The 16,405-nt window shown below is 41.0% G+C and overlaps 1 protein-coding gene and 1 long non-coding RNA gene across 2 annotated transcripts; one reads left to right on the forward strand and one right to left on the reverse strand.

Annotated features, from left to right (window-relative positions):
- The first annotated feature begins 473 nt into the window (after positions 1-473).
- On the forward strand, positions 474-16,181 carry LOC148372802 (SH3 domain-binding protein 5-like). Its single transcript, XM_088327381.1, has 6 exons — positions 474-1,269; positions 7,408-7,470; positions 7,746-7,874; positions 11,914-12,078; positions 13,999-14,172; positions 15,274-16,181. The coding sequence occupies exons 1-6, from the start codon at positions 1,030-1,032 to the stop codon at positions 15,757-15,759; spliced, it is 1,257 nt and encodes a 418-aa protein (XP_088183507.1). The 5' UTR covers positions 474-1,029; the 3' UTR covers positions 15,760-16,181.
- LOC148372803 (uncharacterized) lies at positions 9,492-10,653 on the reverse strand. The gene is made up of 2 exons (XR_015849564.1): positions 10,264-10,653; positions 9,492-9,867 (listed from the first exon to the last, which is right to left on the reverse strand). It is a non-coding gene; the product is annotated as an uncharacterized LOC148372803 (long non-coding RNA).
- Positions 16,182-16,405: the final 224 nt, after the last annotated feature.

The raw sequence follows: 16,405 nt of genomic DNA on the forward strand, positions 1-16,405 counted from the left end.
ATAAACATGAGATATAGACAGACAGACAGAAAAGAACGAGCGTGAAGAGATGAAAGAGCAAATGAGAGAGAACGAGAGAGGCAGAAAGAAAAAAATGTGAGAGAGTAAAAGAGAGGTAGCAAGAGATAAAGAGATACAGCGAGAACAAGTAGGAAAGTGCTGGGACAAAGTGAGAAAACAGAGAGTGAGAGAAAGAGATAGAGATAAAGAGTGGTATAGAGAAAGATGCAAAACCCTTTGAAAATGGGAGAGAAAGACAGCAATAAAGAGAAATGGAGAGAGGAAGCGAGAGAAAGAAAGAAAAACTGAGAGAATAAAAATAGAGATAGACTGAGAACGAAAAAAACACATGGAAAGAGAAAGATGAAGATATAGAGAAGGCGAGAGAGACAGAAGATGCATTACCCAAGAGAAAGAGAGATAAAAGCAGGGAAAGAGAAAGACAGAGAAAGAAATGTATCGAGAGGGAATGAAAGAAAAAGTAACAGAAAAAAAGAGGGGGATAGACTGAGAAAGAAATGGTGAAGGAAAAAGAAAGCGAGAGAGAAGGAGAGAGAGAAAGCTTTTCGAGGGAGGTGGCTCCCACCGATCACTACCAAGAGCCGGTTCATATAACCCTTTCGCTCGCGAACGACCCATCACTATCACATCGGTGACGATGTGATAGCTAGCTGACCAGCTAGCCTGTTAGCTACCCCGTAGACATCCAATAATGGGGCGTTTTAGGGTACATCACCCGAAAGGACACGGTGGACATCTTTTTACTGATTATTTACGACACAAAGTATAAGGAGGGCTTTTTAATGACGTTCTGGTTCTGTTACAGCTCGTCGGTGTGCGGGCTAGCTTAGCTTCGGTTGCTAAGTGACTCGGTGTGATGTGATATGGCACTTCGAGATCCAGCTAGCACGCACCACAACTCAACGCATTTGACCGTTTACCCTCACTCGTTCGCAGTCAAACTACTAAAAGTGTTCGGCGTATGAATACTATTGACCCGACCGGTGTTAGTTATCGAAATTGGCAAACATGGAGCCGGGCGACTTGCGGGAGAGCCCCGCAGGTTCTGGGGAGTCCGACGCCGGGGACTGGAGGGAGGTTCGCCCGGGCGGGGAGGACGAAGAGAAGGATGTTCAAAGTGAGTTGACCCCGGCCACGGAGATGTCTTTGAAGGATGCTTGCCGCCGTGACGTCGGAAGCGATAAAACGACTAAAATGACAGAACAGCACCACAGTCAACAGCCCGACGAATTGGACCCACGAATACAGGTACAGTAAACCATACACGAACCATGTTTTGTAGTTTTTTAACTCATAAATTCATGCTTAAGTGACCATTTCCGTGCTTGTAAACAAGCGTTGACGTAGCCTAGCTGCGCGCGCAATGTTGAGGCAGAAAGGCGGAATACATGTCAGTTTATACCAGCCTGATGATAGAAAATAATAGTAGCATCCCTGATAAGCACGAAGTTTGAACAACTTTTATCGACACTTTTAACAGCAATTAAACACATTCACAATTTCACCATATCATGTTAGCGCGTGTGCGGCACAGTTCTAAGGTCTTGGGAACCTCCTGTGTGGGTTCAAATCCAGCTACCGGACTTATTGTGCAGAGTTTGTATGTTCTCCCCGTGCTTGCGTGGGTTTCCTCCGGGCACTCCGGTTTCCTCCCACATTCCAAAGACATGAATTTCAGGTGGATTGGCCGGTCCAAATTGTCCCTAGGTGTGAATGAGCGAGTTGTCTGTCCCAGTGTGCCCTGCGATTGGCTGGCAACCAGTTCAGGGTGTCCCCTGCCCACTGCCCGATGATTGCTGGGATGGGCTCCAGCACTCCCGCGACCCTACTGAGGATAAGCGGTGCAGCTAATGAGGTAATGAGATATTCTAACAAGGTTTCTGGAGGTAGAGTGAAAGTGTGACATTCTGCCTTTGCTCTTTATTTCCGCCAAAGCTTTTGGTTGTTGTTTGATCTCATTGATTTCATCATTAAATTCGATCCCTTTTGTGTTAGAGTAAAATAGCGTTAAAGTCTTCTTTGTTAGAATATGATATAATTAAATTGTGAATGTGTTTAATTGCTGTTAAAAGTATCAATAAAATTGTTCAAACCCTGATAAGCACGAAGTATACACAAGCAGCAGTATTGCGACATTATTTTAGTTATCAATGTTTAAAATACGGTTCTTTTAATCCTTGCTACTCAGATTGTGCGAGGCACATGATGTGTGTTTGTGTCCAGTCAGTTACAGTATTTTAACGGCTTACAGCCACAGTGTGCTACAGTGCTTTGGAAAGCCTGTTACCGCTCTGAATCGCCTTAAAATTGCGATTTATGCACCAGAGCTAGGCATGTTGTTTATGTAAATTGCGACTCTTAAAACAAATCTCAACATAAACCTCTTCCCTCGGTCCGTTCACAGTTGTACTGCTACTCTGGCTGTTTAGTATCAATAATGCACACACATCCTGTGGTAAATCTGGTGATGACGTAGGGTTGGAAAGGGGTCTATTGCATCAAAGGGTTTTTTTTAAATCAATTCTTATTATGAGTACTGACACTGGTATTAACTCAAAACGTTTGCAATTTAATAGCAATAAATTCATTTTGAATCTAAAATTCAAAATAGTTTAGAGTAGAAAACATAAATATATGCTAATTTAGTCAGTGGTTTGGTCCAAAGTAGACCGGATGAGAGAGTAGGTAAGAATATTTAATAATGGGAGCACTGCAGCAGGCAGAAGAAAAAAGATTAACACAACCTAAAAGATTGTTGGACGCACTCTTCCCAGTCTAGATGATATTTCCAGGTTGCGGTACCGCAGCATACCTGTCAACATTACAAAACTCTTACAATGGCAACCACCCCTTTGATCTGTTGCTTTGTTGTAGGTGCTGAAAGCTTCTACCTCAGAAGTTATCTTTCTTTCAAACAGTCCATAATATGTTATAAAGGAGAAAACATGTTTGGGCTGACCAATACAATAAAAATGACTTTATTGTCATTGATAATATCATAATGAACTTTACTTACAAGAATGACATGATACTTAAGTATAAACACGTATTTAAGTGTTCTATCCATCTATCTATCTACCCTGGTCATATCCCTCGAGAGAGGTGACCGACAGCAAGACAAACAGATACAAAAACAAAAGAAAATTTTTAAAGAAAGGGAAAAAGTAGCAAAAAACACACACAAAAAATTTGGAGCATGACCAACCCAAATGCCCAAAAACCCAAACAAGTTAAGCACCTCGGCACCCAAGTCGGTCATGCTTTCGTCCCTCCAGATAAAACGGGACACAAGAAAGTGGCCATGTCACTCGGGTTAGGGGGACGCAACACACTCTTCTGTTCAACAGCAGGGCTTGACATCTTTCACTGGTTTGCCCCTGCCGCATCATACGAGTGACTTGCCCATCCCTTAGAACGCGTCCAAACATCCCACTATCCTTTTACAACACCTCTCCTCTCATGCCTAGCACCAAGAAGAGCTCTAGCTTCCACTATATTTAGACATCTTTCCTGCAGTGCACTCATAACACGCAGCCTTCCTCTTGGTCTCCTTCCATCGCTGCCTTCCACTTGGTCTCCTTCCATTCCTCTTGGTCTCCTTCCAAAATAAGAGTAAGTGAAAAATAAGGACGGTAGATTGCTGGTTAGCGGTAGTGCAGTCAGGACGAGATGGGCAGAGTATTTTGAGGAGTTGCTAAATATGGAGGATGGGAGAGAAGTGAGAGTCGAGGCGATCGGTGGTATGGGGAGAATGCCCATTTTAAAAGTGTAAAAGTAAGATAAAAAAAAAGGATGTTAGGATATAAAGACAAATATATCTTCAAGGTAGTGCTTAGAAAATGGCCAAAGCTGTTGGTGCATCAGAACAATAGTGCAATGAAAAAGTAGTGCAATGGTATTTAACAACAAAATTCCAATACAGAGGAAAAAGGATAATACCCATTTTTCTATACATAGGCAAACTATATTTTTACAAGTATTGTGCTCTTGTTTTGGGTTTAATAAGCAATAATACTGGTTTTAAAATTACAATAATTCAATACCGAATTAGACATAACACATCACCATGTATGTATGATCATTTAGTAAGTGGTTTGGTCCACAGTACACGGTCCCAGAAAATGGGCAAGGATGTTGACATGTTTTTGTTGTTTTCTTTTTAAATATAAAAGCATCCACGCGATCCTTAACGAAACCCCCTAAACAGTTCATAATTTGTCAAATAATATTAAAATGGAAAAACACCTGCATGTGTGGGCTGACTAAGGGTTTTTACAAAAAACAGTTTTGACCAAAATATTCTGGGAACATTTTGGTACCGATTTCAGCAAAATTATTTTGATCTGGCACAAATATATATACCGTATTTTCCGCACAATAAGGCGCACCGGGTCATAGGGCGCACCCCGAAAAAATAGTTTTGGGCGTGCGAACATTTTTGACATACATAAGACGCACCGGATTATAAGGCGCTACAATGGGAACGTCGACAAAACAGTCAGATAGTTCAGTCAAACTTATTACCCCCTTAACATTCCCAAAGCTTGCAAAGACGCAAATACGTGTCGAGAACACATGCGGATGCGGTGTCCGTACGATGTCACTCAAATGCATCGTTCCATCATTCGGAAGGTTAAAGTCTTGGGATTCAAGAAATGCCAACCATTCCTTAGTTTCTATTTTCTTTTTCGCTCGCAACTTTACTGTATATATTAGAGGTAAGATCGGGCCCAAAAAAAGCACCCGAACCCGACGCAGGCCCGGGGGGTATTAAACCCGACCCGGACCCGGCCCGACTAATTAACTGGATTTGCTGGCCCGGCCCGAGGGGGCCCGAAATTACATATTTTATTTATAAGGAGGGGTGATTTATGATAACAAATTAAACTCTGCCTTTTGTTACAACATCTAGGCCTAAGTTAAATAAAACTGTATAAACATTTACATCTTTTATATTTCTGTGTCTGCACTGCAGATGTTACATTAAGCCACAATCTGTCATTGACGGTTTTTTTTTTGAGGTAGCGAAAACATTTAAAGGCGTCCGTCATTTTGACGACTTGATCATTGGGCCATAATCCACAGCAGCAGTAGTAGTACGCCTTTAAGATTTTAGCGCAGCACTTTCATTGAGAGGGGATGTTGACGTGTTGTGCCGACTCCTATGCAAATCCCCCCCCCCCCCCCCCCTGATCGTATTCTATATAAAACGCTTATTAAAACAATAAAGCGAGCTAATTATAATCATTGGGAGATCCTAGTCTATATAACGCGTTTATTTAAACAATAAAGCGCGATCGTATTCTACAGATTGCGTTTTTTAACGCGGATGAAAATCTCACCAACGTCAATGTACGCTTCCGACAAAAGCGATCGTATTCTATATAATACGCTTTAAAACAAAATAAAGCGAGCTAATTATAATCATTGGGAGATCGCGTTTATTTAAACAATAAAGCGCGATCGTATTTTACAAAATGCATTTTTTTAACGCGGATGGAAAAGTCACCAACGTCACTGTACGCTATGATTTCCGCAACCACAACTAATTGTACACAAATAATATTCATTTGATTTACTATAATATCCGTACGTAATGTCTTTTTTATTGTGAATGAAACCCTGGTTGCATTGGATCCCGCGGTGTAAACAAATTGTTGTTTTTTTCATTTAAAATCGGAGGGGGGGAGGAATTTCCATAGGAGTCGGAAAAATAGCGATTACAGCTCCTTCTCCGTTTTATCCAAATTATTTATTTTATAACAAGTATTCCTTGGTCTAGTATCCATACATAGTTTAAGTATATATTTTTAATGAACATTTAACACATTATTAATTAATTAAAAAAAAAAAAAAAAAAAAAAAAAAAAAAAAAAAAAAAGCAGGACCGAACCCGACCCGACCCGACCGTATGACTGACATTTCAGGGCCCGACCCGGCCCGAAATTGCCTCGGGTTCGGGTTCGGGTTCGGGCTCGGGCCATAAATCTTACCTCTAGTATATATGACAATAAACACTTGGATTTGAGTTTAATTTAAAAATAGACACTCCATTCCATCCATTATCTGCACCGCTTATCACAGAAACATCGAGTTCAGTCCGAAACAAGATACAGGGATAATATAGAAAGCCGGAGTAGCTCACCGAAGTCGTTGTGTTCATAAAAATGTGCAGCCGTGGTCCACTTATATCCGTGAGTTTTAATAAATCCAGGAGAATAAAATATTTACAAATACAAAATAGTAAAAATATGCTTTCTGTATGCCATCAGCCACGTGCTATACGCATTCATCTTTTTCGGCCAACTGCAGGCTTTGTTTTGCCGTTCAAGCCAATGCCAGCCTGTAAATGATAAAAAGGATCTGCCTCTTGACCTCCGAATAACTTTAGCCAATAGTGATCGATTCAACTGATGATTGACACGTCTTTTTAGGCCAATTGCAGGCTGTGTTTTGCCGTTCAAGCCAATGGCAGCCTGTAAATGATAAAAAAGATCCTCCCCTTGACCTCCGAATAACTTTAGCCAATAGTGATCCATTCAAAAGATGATTGACACATTGGTTAGCCAATGAAACGCCGGTAAATAAATCCCAGCATACACCGCGGACTACTTGGCGTTCGGGGCAAAATCTAGTCGGCGGCGGCAAGTTAGTTGCAAGACTTTGCGAATTAATATTGATCCATAAATAAGGCGCACTGTATTATAAGGCGCATGGTCAGCTTTTGAAAAATATAAAGGCTTTTAGGTGCGCCTCTTAGTGCGGAAAATACGGTGTATATATATATATATATATATATATATATATATATATATATTTTAGCCATAAAAGACATTCAAGAATGGTATTTACTGTTTAGCTGTAATTGTAATAACTGGTCACACACGCTTGATTGATGAACTAATGTTATGATAAAAGCCGATATATCAGCCTATTAGCTGAATTAGTTCCACCAGAACGTGCTTCCCTACTAGAAGTTAACAAGACTTTTTACTTTTTTTCCATCACTCACACACGCTTTTCTACCACTACTATCAATGGGCTTGATTCGCAGGCATTCCGAGACTCAGGAGTAAGTAGAGCTGCCGATGTTTACTCTGCTCTAATGTGATTTATCCTGCTTCAGTGTCTCCGCCCCCAGTCGCGTATCCAATCAGAAGGCATGGGTGGGTAGCGCCCAAGACAGAGGAAGGGAGAGAGAGGCTCAGCTGCATCTGAGCCTAAATATTTTGCCCATGGAGTAAATAAAAATGCATTTGTTTTTTTTTTATGTACCACTGTCTTATATAATTTTATACCTCTCAAAATTCTACTTTTATATTATAGACTATGTTTTCAAAAAGCTTGACAGGAGAATTCCGTATTTTTTTGTTTTCTCAATCCCAGGATGAGTTGGAGCACCTAAACGAAGCCAGCGCAGAAATAAACAAGCTTGAGCTGGAATTAGATGTAAGTTTCCAAGAAGGTTTGTTTTTTTGAGTTCCTTATTTCCAAATTTATACTCTATCTTGCTTCTAAAACACTTCATCTATCTTTCAAGATGCGAATAATCAATATGATCATTGCATTTATCGCAACAGTAAAACCAAACAGTTTTGCATTTCATGCTAATAGCTTTGATGGGCTGGCTTGATTCCCGTCGCACTCCAGTGAAAAAATCCAATCATGAGCTCCACTTGAGAAGAATCTAATCTTCTGTGTCTGATGGTGTTTCTCCCACCTAGGATGCTCGGTCGGGGTACCGAAAAATTCTCACAGAGTCTGCTCGCAAGCTCAACGCTCACAGTTCCCAACTGGGGGGCTGCATCGAGAAGGCCAGGCCCTACTACGAGGCTCGACGACTGGCTAAGGAGGTTGGCACAAAGAGGAAACAAAGTTCTCATTTTTGCTAGGAATGATGTATGCCGTCTATTGAAATGAAATGAAATGATCTGCATTTATATAACGCTTTTTAAGTCAATGGCTGAGTCCCATTCTTCGCACTTTCACTCGCTATGTGCCCTAGTCACTCGGTTTGCGCGTTCACGTGAAAATGGGGTGTGTCCCGATACTCTCAAGACCGAGGCAGAAGTGCCCTCAAACCATGTCGTAACCACTTCAAGACCGAGGGGGCTCTCGACCTCACTTGGCGGCGAAGTGACTACCCAGAAGGCTTTGCGAATTCTCAATATCAACAAACATGCCCGGAAAGGAACCGCACAAATGTAAGTAGTTTTCCACAACCGCGCATCTATTTGCAACGAAATGTATTGAGATATCTTAGTTAGACGTAAATGCAATAGAAAATCGTATTTTCGCGTTAAAACATGAACATTGCAAAATCGCTACTTTACGAAGTGCACAAGTCTACCGAGGGAGCTGCCCAAAAAAAATCTTCACGCTACAAACTGTAAAGTAGGATAACTGTGCAGAAAACCACGGTTCAGCCCATCCCTGTTTGTATCTTAAACGAGTCGTGCTTTTTACATCTACATGCCCAGTCGCTAAAGGAGCATAGTCACAATTTCGGCTGTCGTGTTTTATTTACAATATGATTATTTCATGTGAGATCAGAATGCATTTGTTTTCATTATGCATTATGAGTAATGTCTCCGAATTTCACGTGGAAATACAGTTGAAACAAATTACTATCACACAGTCCACTGCCTTCTCTGTAAACACATATTAAGTAAACTAATTACCTTCTCAAAATGTTGTCCAAATGTGGAGACAATTCTAAAGCATATGTGATGCTGGCCAATAGAAGGCTCTTACAGCCATAAGAATAACATGTCAATTTTGTGTATCTATTCACTATCAAATAATTATCCAGAACACATCCTATAATTTCTCACATCAACTTGTTGAGCATCCTATACACAGTTGTTTTTGTGCAATACACAAGCATTAAGTAATTCTTGTTTTTTCCACCCAACCTAAAGGCCAATGTAGAACGTCCCGTGGAAGAGCTGGCCACCATCACAGCTACCACGCCATCCACACCAACGGGCACGTCGTTGGCATCTTCTAATCCGGCGCCAAACCCCAAATCACCCAGAAAAAAAGGAAGCACGATACACTCCTTGACTTTTTGAAAGCGGAGTCTGCCGGAGTGAGGAAAAGGCTCGAGGAAACTGTGGCCAAAACTGAGCGGTTCCCGTCCTTTTTGGGAAGCTCGTGGACACATTTCCAGAACAGTGACATCCCTGCAATGTTTCCCTTTGTTTTATAAAAGGAAAATATTTTATTTTATTAAGAACTCAATGAACTTCCAGTTTGTGTTTTCCAGCTTTATGGAAGTATTGGTATATTTTTGTTACAATTTGTGACATATTATTTATTTACTATTATGTATTTCGGCCCAATGTGATTTTGTTTTTCTGAAAGTAAACTATTATTTCAACTGGAGTGATTTGTAGTTGTTTTCTGTCCAACAGTCACATAGTTCACACACAGTATCTCACATCATTATGAAATAAACCACCAAGGTGTTACTCAAAATAAAGATGTTTATTGAATAGTAATGCAGAAAAGCACGGAATGCAAATGTGGGTCTGACTTCCAAAGCCTAAAACATGGCTTTTGGGCAATTTATTCCATATTAACTGTGGACAATTCTGTGTATGGTGGACCTGGGAACCCTGAAGACCCGTGACACCACACGGTGGGACAGACCGTGGGCCAGCCAGTACACGTAGATCAGGACCTCCAGCCATGGCCCTGTTCCCTCTTTAGCAGCTCCTGCAGGGCCCACATGACCTTTTTGCTCAACCTTAAGTCCTGAATGAGTTTTGACTTCACATCGAACCATAAGCACAGGATGGGAACATTCCTGTCCAACCTGTCCACGCTTATGGGACAGCCACTCTGGAACACAATAGATAACAAACAATTTAGACATAAATGTGGGCATAGATGATGTAAGCATCATGAAAAAATGTTGAAATTACCTTTTTTATATCCAATGACAACTCTTTTGAATTAAATTCCTTATGAACTAAGGTTTTTGGGTCGTACAGGGAAGTTTGGTGACGATATTATGTCAGCTTAAGGGTCAGGTGGACTGTTCTTGTGTGTGTTTACTTTTCATCATGTCACACACTAAAGACCCCTACTATATGTCATAAAATGGCATTAAGATACTAATAAGTAGATTGCCATTTATGTCTACACAAACATAAGGTATTATGTGAACGTGCATTGTATGTTAACTTTTTACTGTATTTGACCGAACGGGTCATTTTTTTTAATGAGTGTACGTACCTTGTAAAGATGAATCAGCACTACATAGCGCCGAAGCTGTCTTCAGTATAGCACATTTCTCCCCCGTTGATTGGAGACACGGAAAAGATGATGAGCTTTCAGGCAATCGGTAATAACACAGCTGTAGCGGGCATTTTTAACGTTGCACGAACTCTCCAACTGACACACCACAGGTTGAGACTCAAGTTGTTTACATGTGACGTAGACCAATACGTCACTGAGGTCTACAGCCAATTAATATTACCGCCATCTCCTGGACAGGGGTGGAACCTTGCAAGTCTTGTCCAAACCGTCTCCACTTTGCACTCAACTCGCGGAGGGCACTCCTCTATCGAGGGACCTCACTGGAGGGTTCTCAGGGCCGAGTGAGAGAAATGGGATTGGGCCAATGACTTCCCAAAGCGCTTTACAATTTGCTCCACATTTCCCAATAGCAGCCATGTAAGGCACTAACCTGCTTATTGGGGGTCTTAAGGGTTCAGTGTCTTACCCAAGGAAACTTCGACATGTAACACGGACGAGCTGGGATTCGAACTGGGATCCCTTGAGCGCTCTACCTCCTGAGCTACTGCCGCCACTTCACATATATATCCATTCATTTTATAAATAAATTGTCCTTTTATAATACAGTGGTACCTCTTTATACAAGTACCTCTAAACATGAGAATTTTGGTATGTGCTTTTGTTTTTTGACAAAAGATTACCTTACCATTGGTAGGAAAATTCATTTCACGAGCAGTTCCAAAGGCTACCACTAGAGACCGCTCACCGCTTGTAACTCCTTACCAACAGCATCAACGTGTCCAGTTTGTGCAAGTAAACAACTACAGTCAACAAAAAAATTGCTCGAAAGTTAATTGTTATTTGCTTGTGCTTTCTTTTAAAGTCACAGTAACAGTCTCCATCTCATACTTTTCAACTTCCGCCAATTGCGCCGTGTATTAACGGCTGCAATTAAAAAATAAAAAATCACAACGCGCCACCTATTTACTCACAGCAAGACCGCATATGTAGCATACTGCGACAATATTAACAATCTATGATGACGTTGTCGTCTGGTACAAGTGACAAAGATGATCCGGATTAGAGCCAAGACAAGATCTTACGTACGGGGTACACAATTTGAAATGATCAAAAAATATAAAATACGGGGAAAACATAAAAGTTGACAGGTATCCACCTTGAAGCTGCCCCCCATTCTTCCTCCGCAGCACCCACATACATTTGTTAATGCGCTCATTAAACTCACATTTAATTTAGCTAATATCTTATTTATCTTACAACTTATTTTTATGTTTAATCACCATTTGAATGTGATCTCAGTGATCAGGAAGCTGTTTTTTTGCTTATTAGGGTTCACTTGTATGCTTTTGGGAGGACATAAGACGACCAAATACTGAAATGAATTATGCTCATAAGATGTACCACCGTATGCCACGTGGGATGAGAATGCAGGGGTCTTTCTGTGTCAGGCCTGATAACCTGTGTTATCAGGACGTCGCCCTGTGGCAGGTCTGATAATGTCTGTTGGTTCCTCATGGGGTCTGATAACATTTCCCGGTGTGGTGGTTTCCTTGTGCAAGGTCCGCTCGTTTGTTTGTTACCCGACGTGCCAGATCTAAATCTTTGTGCACGGTTGTCCTTTTGCAGGCTCAGCAGGAGACCCAAAAAGCAGCGCTGAGCTATGAACGCGCAGTTTCCATGCACACAGCCGCCAGGGAGATGGTGTACGTAGCAGAGCAAGGTCTCATGGCGGACGGAAAAAACACCCTGGATCCGACTTGGCAAGAAATGCTCAATCATGCAACCTCCAAGGTGACAATAAAACTTTCAGGGTTGTTGAAAATATCAACACTTTTCAAAGGGAGAGTGTGTCATATTTATTGCCTCCTAGTGGCACAAAAAACTTTAATTCAGTAAAAAAAACATTGATGTGAATACAGACGCTGCCTAAGAACGAGTTAGGTTCCGGACGATTGTTCGTAAGTTGAATTTGTTCATAAGTTGCTTGAGTGCTATATTTTGTATGTTTAAGGTTAATATACGTATGTTTAAGGCTTGTATAAATAATCTGAATTATTTTGTACTAAAAAGTAAACGTAAAATTATATGCTCTATAAATATGAATAAAGTTGAGTTTAACTTACTTTTGGAAGATGAGCTTCAAGAGGTACTTTGTGGTAAAAAGCGTTCTGACCGTTTTCTCAACCACAACAAGCTTTCTTATTCCACTTTTGTTTCAAAAGAAACTGCTCACCTTTTTTCACTTTGCACCAACCATATTGAATGGATGCACGAGATATTAAACAATACAAATGTCAGAGTTCTTATTTCGCTGGAGATAGGCGTAGAAAATGTGAGGTGCGCATGAATGATTTCAGCAGGGCGACGAATGTCGCGAGAGTTGGTACGAGAGTGTAGGCGAGCGCGAGTTTTTAGTTTCGGTGTGTTTACAATAGACGGGTGCTGACGGTTGTCGCTCTCCTGTATAAGGCAAAATACAATGACTATCATTCCAATGTTGATTTATATGTATAAAAAACAAATAGGTCGAGAAATTTGTATTTATTTTACATGGTGGAATCCCTACCTAGAGGTCACTGCCATGTCTGTCGGTCTGTCATCTTGCTGCTATGCTTTGCTCTTGGCACTTATTTTCTTTCGCATTGGACAATACAGTGCCATCTCCTGGTCAAACATTTCACACTGGGGCTTTACAAGTATACTTATTCAAATTAAAATACTAATTTAGGATGCATGAATACTATAAGAGCAAAGCCAGTCTTCCTTGCTTTAAAAACTGCTTGCCTTAAACACTCGAAAAAAATGATAATTTCACTCCACGCATACACTCAACAAGAAGAATTACATTCATCGTATATTAGAGCATGCAGCATGATTTGTTTTAATAGCAGCACTAGTTTAGCACTAATGCTATAAGTCAATGTGGGATGATGACTATGCTTAAACTATGCTAATAGTGTTATCCCCTTAAATAATGAATTTTCTCACTCATGCTGTGGACATACACACCCACAGGTAAGATACAATTCCTCAAAAGAAACAATTTGAATCTGCTAAAATTAAGTTATTTTCATATCATTGAAATTAGAACTTTGCAACTTTCTTGTTATGTGTATCCAACTACACTGCCTTTCTGAGGCCAAGACATTCAACAACAGCCAGTAGATTTACTGAAACTAAAGTAAAAGCAGATCGAGTGGTGCAAAAATAATTGTAGGGGCTGTTTGAACTCAGGCATTGTTAAAACATGTAACATACTTTAAAAACATACTTAATGGAAACTATATTCTACTTACAACTATTAAAGTACAAACGACACATTCCACTTTTAAAGAGAACAACATGATGGAAGACTGTCCAGATGAATAGGCAAAAAATAACAATTCGGTACTTAGAGGCTACCCAAGTTATAATAAAAAATAATAGTGCAATGAAAAACAGTGTAATAACAGTTCAAAGCGACTAAATTACCAAGTAAATGGCAAGATATATCGTTTGTCTGTTTTGCACGCTTGTTTAGGGTGGTAATGTCCGTAAAGAAGAAACTGTGAAACCAATGAACTTTTTCTTTGATGTTTACGTTTTCTTTCAACTGTTGATATACCGTAGTAGTTTTATGCCTCAATATATATCGTTTGCCTTTTTTGTGGTGTATGGTATGCCTAGGAAATTGCAATGAGAAGTGCGACAGGCTTAATGTGTGTTTTGCAGGTAAACGAAGCGGAAGAAGAACGTCTCCGTAGTGAGCGTGAGCACATGCGTGTCACTCACGCGTGCCAGGAGGCTGAAGCCCGTGTGCAGACCCTGCAGAAGTCACTGAGGAGAGCCATTCTCAAGTCCAAGCCTTACTTTGAGCTTAAGGCACAATTCAACCACATACTCGAGGTGAGGCCTTTATCAGAAGGGGAGCCAAGGCATAAAAAAGGGGGCTCTGAGGTGCGAGTTAAGGGTCCCGTAGGATCAACCAAATAGACCCCATTCCGTGTTTGTTAACAAGTGTGACATAGCCAAGCTACCTGTGCATTGTTGAGGCAGAATGGCTGAATTCATGTCAGTTTCTACCAGCCAATTGACAGGAAAAGAACGTAGATTGTCGATAGTGACATCTCATTATTTTTAGAAGTACAAAGTATGTGCAAGCGGCAAGATAGCGACTTATCTTTAGTGATCAAAGTCGACAACAAAAAAAAACTTATTTTGATTGGCGCCAAACAGATTGTGTGGGCCACTAGTGGAGCTTTTGTGTGTGGCTTTTTTGCCTCATATACAACGCCGATCCATAGCCGGTAAATCACGAGAAACAAACCTTTTTATGCCAACAAGTTAAATAGTGGCTCAAATGACTCGTTCACATATTTACAGTAGCTTCGTTCAAACATATTTTAACCTTGAGAAGGATTGACTTTCCTTGAACCCACCTTAAAGGTGAGGTGTGCAGTTTGAGGTGTCCTTAAAACGTTCAAAATAAAATATTTTCTCAAAGTGTTAACAATGCCCAACTAAGTTCAAACGGCATTTCTGCTTTATCTTTTACCGTCGTCGTTCCAGTTTGGTGTGTGATTTAATGCTCTTCACAGCGTTTTTTTCAGAGTCGTATGAAAACGATGAAAGTAACAAAATGCCTGATTCAAGTACAGTCCAAATGCCAACCCAAACCCCCCTCAAAAGGTGAAAAAAAGAATTTATTTGAGCACGTACTTGCACATGCACCATAAGTAAATAGACAGAGGCGGCAATGATGATAGAAGCCAGAAGATTACATCAAAAGTTCAAAATTTCATACAGCATCTATTAAATTTGCGATTCGTGCACCTAAATGCACGCCAACATACAAATATTCAAATTCATACTCAAACTCTCCCTGTTTTGGGTCAACAATGTGCATGCATCTTGTGGTGGTCTGGTGATGACCTAGGCTGGAAAGGGATCTATAAGTCTAACCAAAAGCTTTTTGTTTCATTTGTACCTGCCACGTGTGTGTCTCAGGAGCACAAGACGAACGTTGTCCAGTTAGAGCAGCAGGTGTCCAAAGTGAAGACTCGCTACTCCATTGCTCTGAGAAACCTGGAGCAAATCAGCGAGCAGATCCATGCTCAGAGGGGCCGCAATAGCCCCGTACCCGGAGGGCGAAGCCCACCCGTTGGGGCCGAGTCCGACGCCTACAAGGAAGGCGGAGCCTGCGGGGGCGCCGGCCTGTCGCCAGACGATCGGCCAGACCCCGAAAGGGAACGAGAGCGGGCCGGCTCGGACTCGCTATCTGTCTTCAGCCTGCAGACCATCGCCTCGGATCTGGAGAAGTACGACTCGGTAGAGCACCTGGGGGCCCTCAGCGATGCTAGCAGCATGACTGGTGAGGAGAGCGAACGAGACCAGAACCAGATCTTAGAGAGGCGGGACAAGTTGGGCCACGTTACTGCCCGCCAGCGGCAACAGGAGTTCTCAAAGCAGCACCATCGCAGTTTCAGCTTGTAACCCCAATATCTGGAAATCATACTACAAAGATGGCTGTTGAAGGCTAAACTAGCACACTTGTGTTTACTGATTATGTTTACATGCAGGCAATCACCGTTCTAAAAAATATTCGAGGTTCATTAAAGAACTAAACTCAGGCATAAACCTAAAAACATTTTATTTTGAAAGATCTAGAATTTTTGTTTTGATGAATTCATTTGGAATACTTTGATTTAAGCAATGATACGCTTGAGCAACTGCTCTAGTTTGCCTTTATCTGGTTTTTACTCACAAAAAAACTTAGACTTTGTGGTAAATGAACGATTTATGCACGTTGGCGCCGTTCCACTTGCTGACCGATCTTCGCTAGGCTAAATTGATTTGTCTGCAGCATTTTCAGGCTTTTCCCTTTCAGTGCGAAAATCCTGCTATGTGTGTGCATTCTGTAACTATGTGTTTTTAGCAGACAAAACGACGGGGGAAAACTCTGCAGTAGTGAAAACATGCAAACGCTGCAAATAACAATATTTTGATGTCAAAGGGAAATGACAATTTTAGGTTTTATGAATGACGTAAACATTTTCTTGGATTAAAAGGCTAAATATGGAGCCTTTAATCCAAATGTATAGCCCCATGAAAGATAATGGTGTCCTTCAGTAGTTGAAAG

This window comes from Urocampus carinirostris, chromosome 2 (assembly GCF_059441175.1).
Source record: "Urocampus carinirostris isolate Australia breed hairy pipefish chromosome 2, RoL_Ucar_1.0, whole genome shotgun sequence".
NCBI classification, from domain to species: domain Eukaryota; kingdom Metazoa; phylum Chordata; class Actinopteri; order Syngnathiformes; family Syngnathidae; genus Urocampus; species Urocampus carinirostris.

Coding starts and splice junctions, on each gene's coding strand:
- LOC148372802 (XM_088327381.1), top strand. CDS start 1,030: ATGGAGCCGGGCGACTTGCGGGAGAGCCCCGCAGGTTCTGGGGAGTCC. Junction 1,270..7,407: donor AATTGGACCCACGAATACAG/GTACAGTAAACC, acceptor TCTCAATCCCAG/GATGAGTTGGAGCACCTAAA. Junction 7,875..11,913: donor CTCGACGACTGGCTAAGGAG/GTTGGCACAAAG, acceptor GTCCTTTTGCAG/GCTCAGCAGGAGACCCAAAA.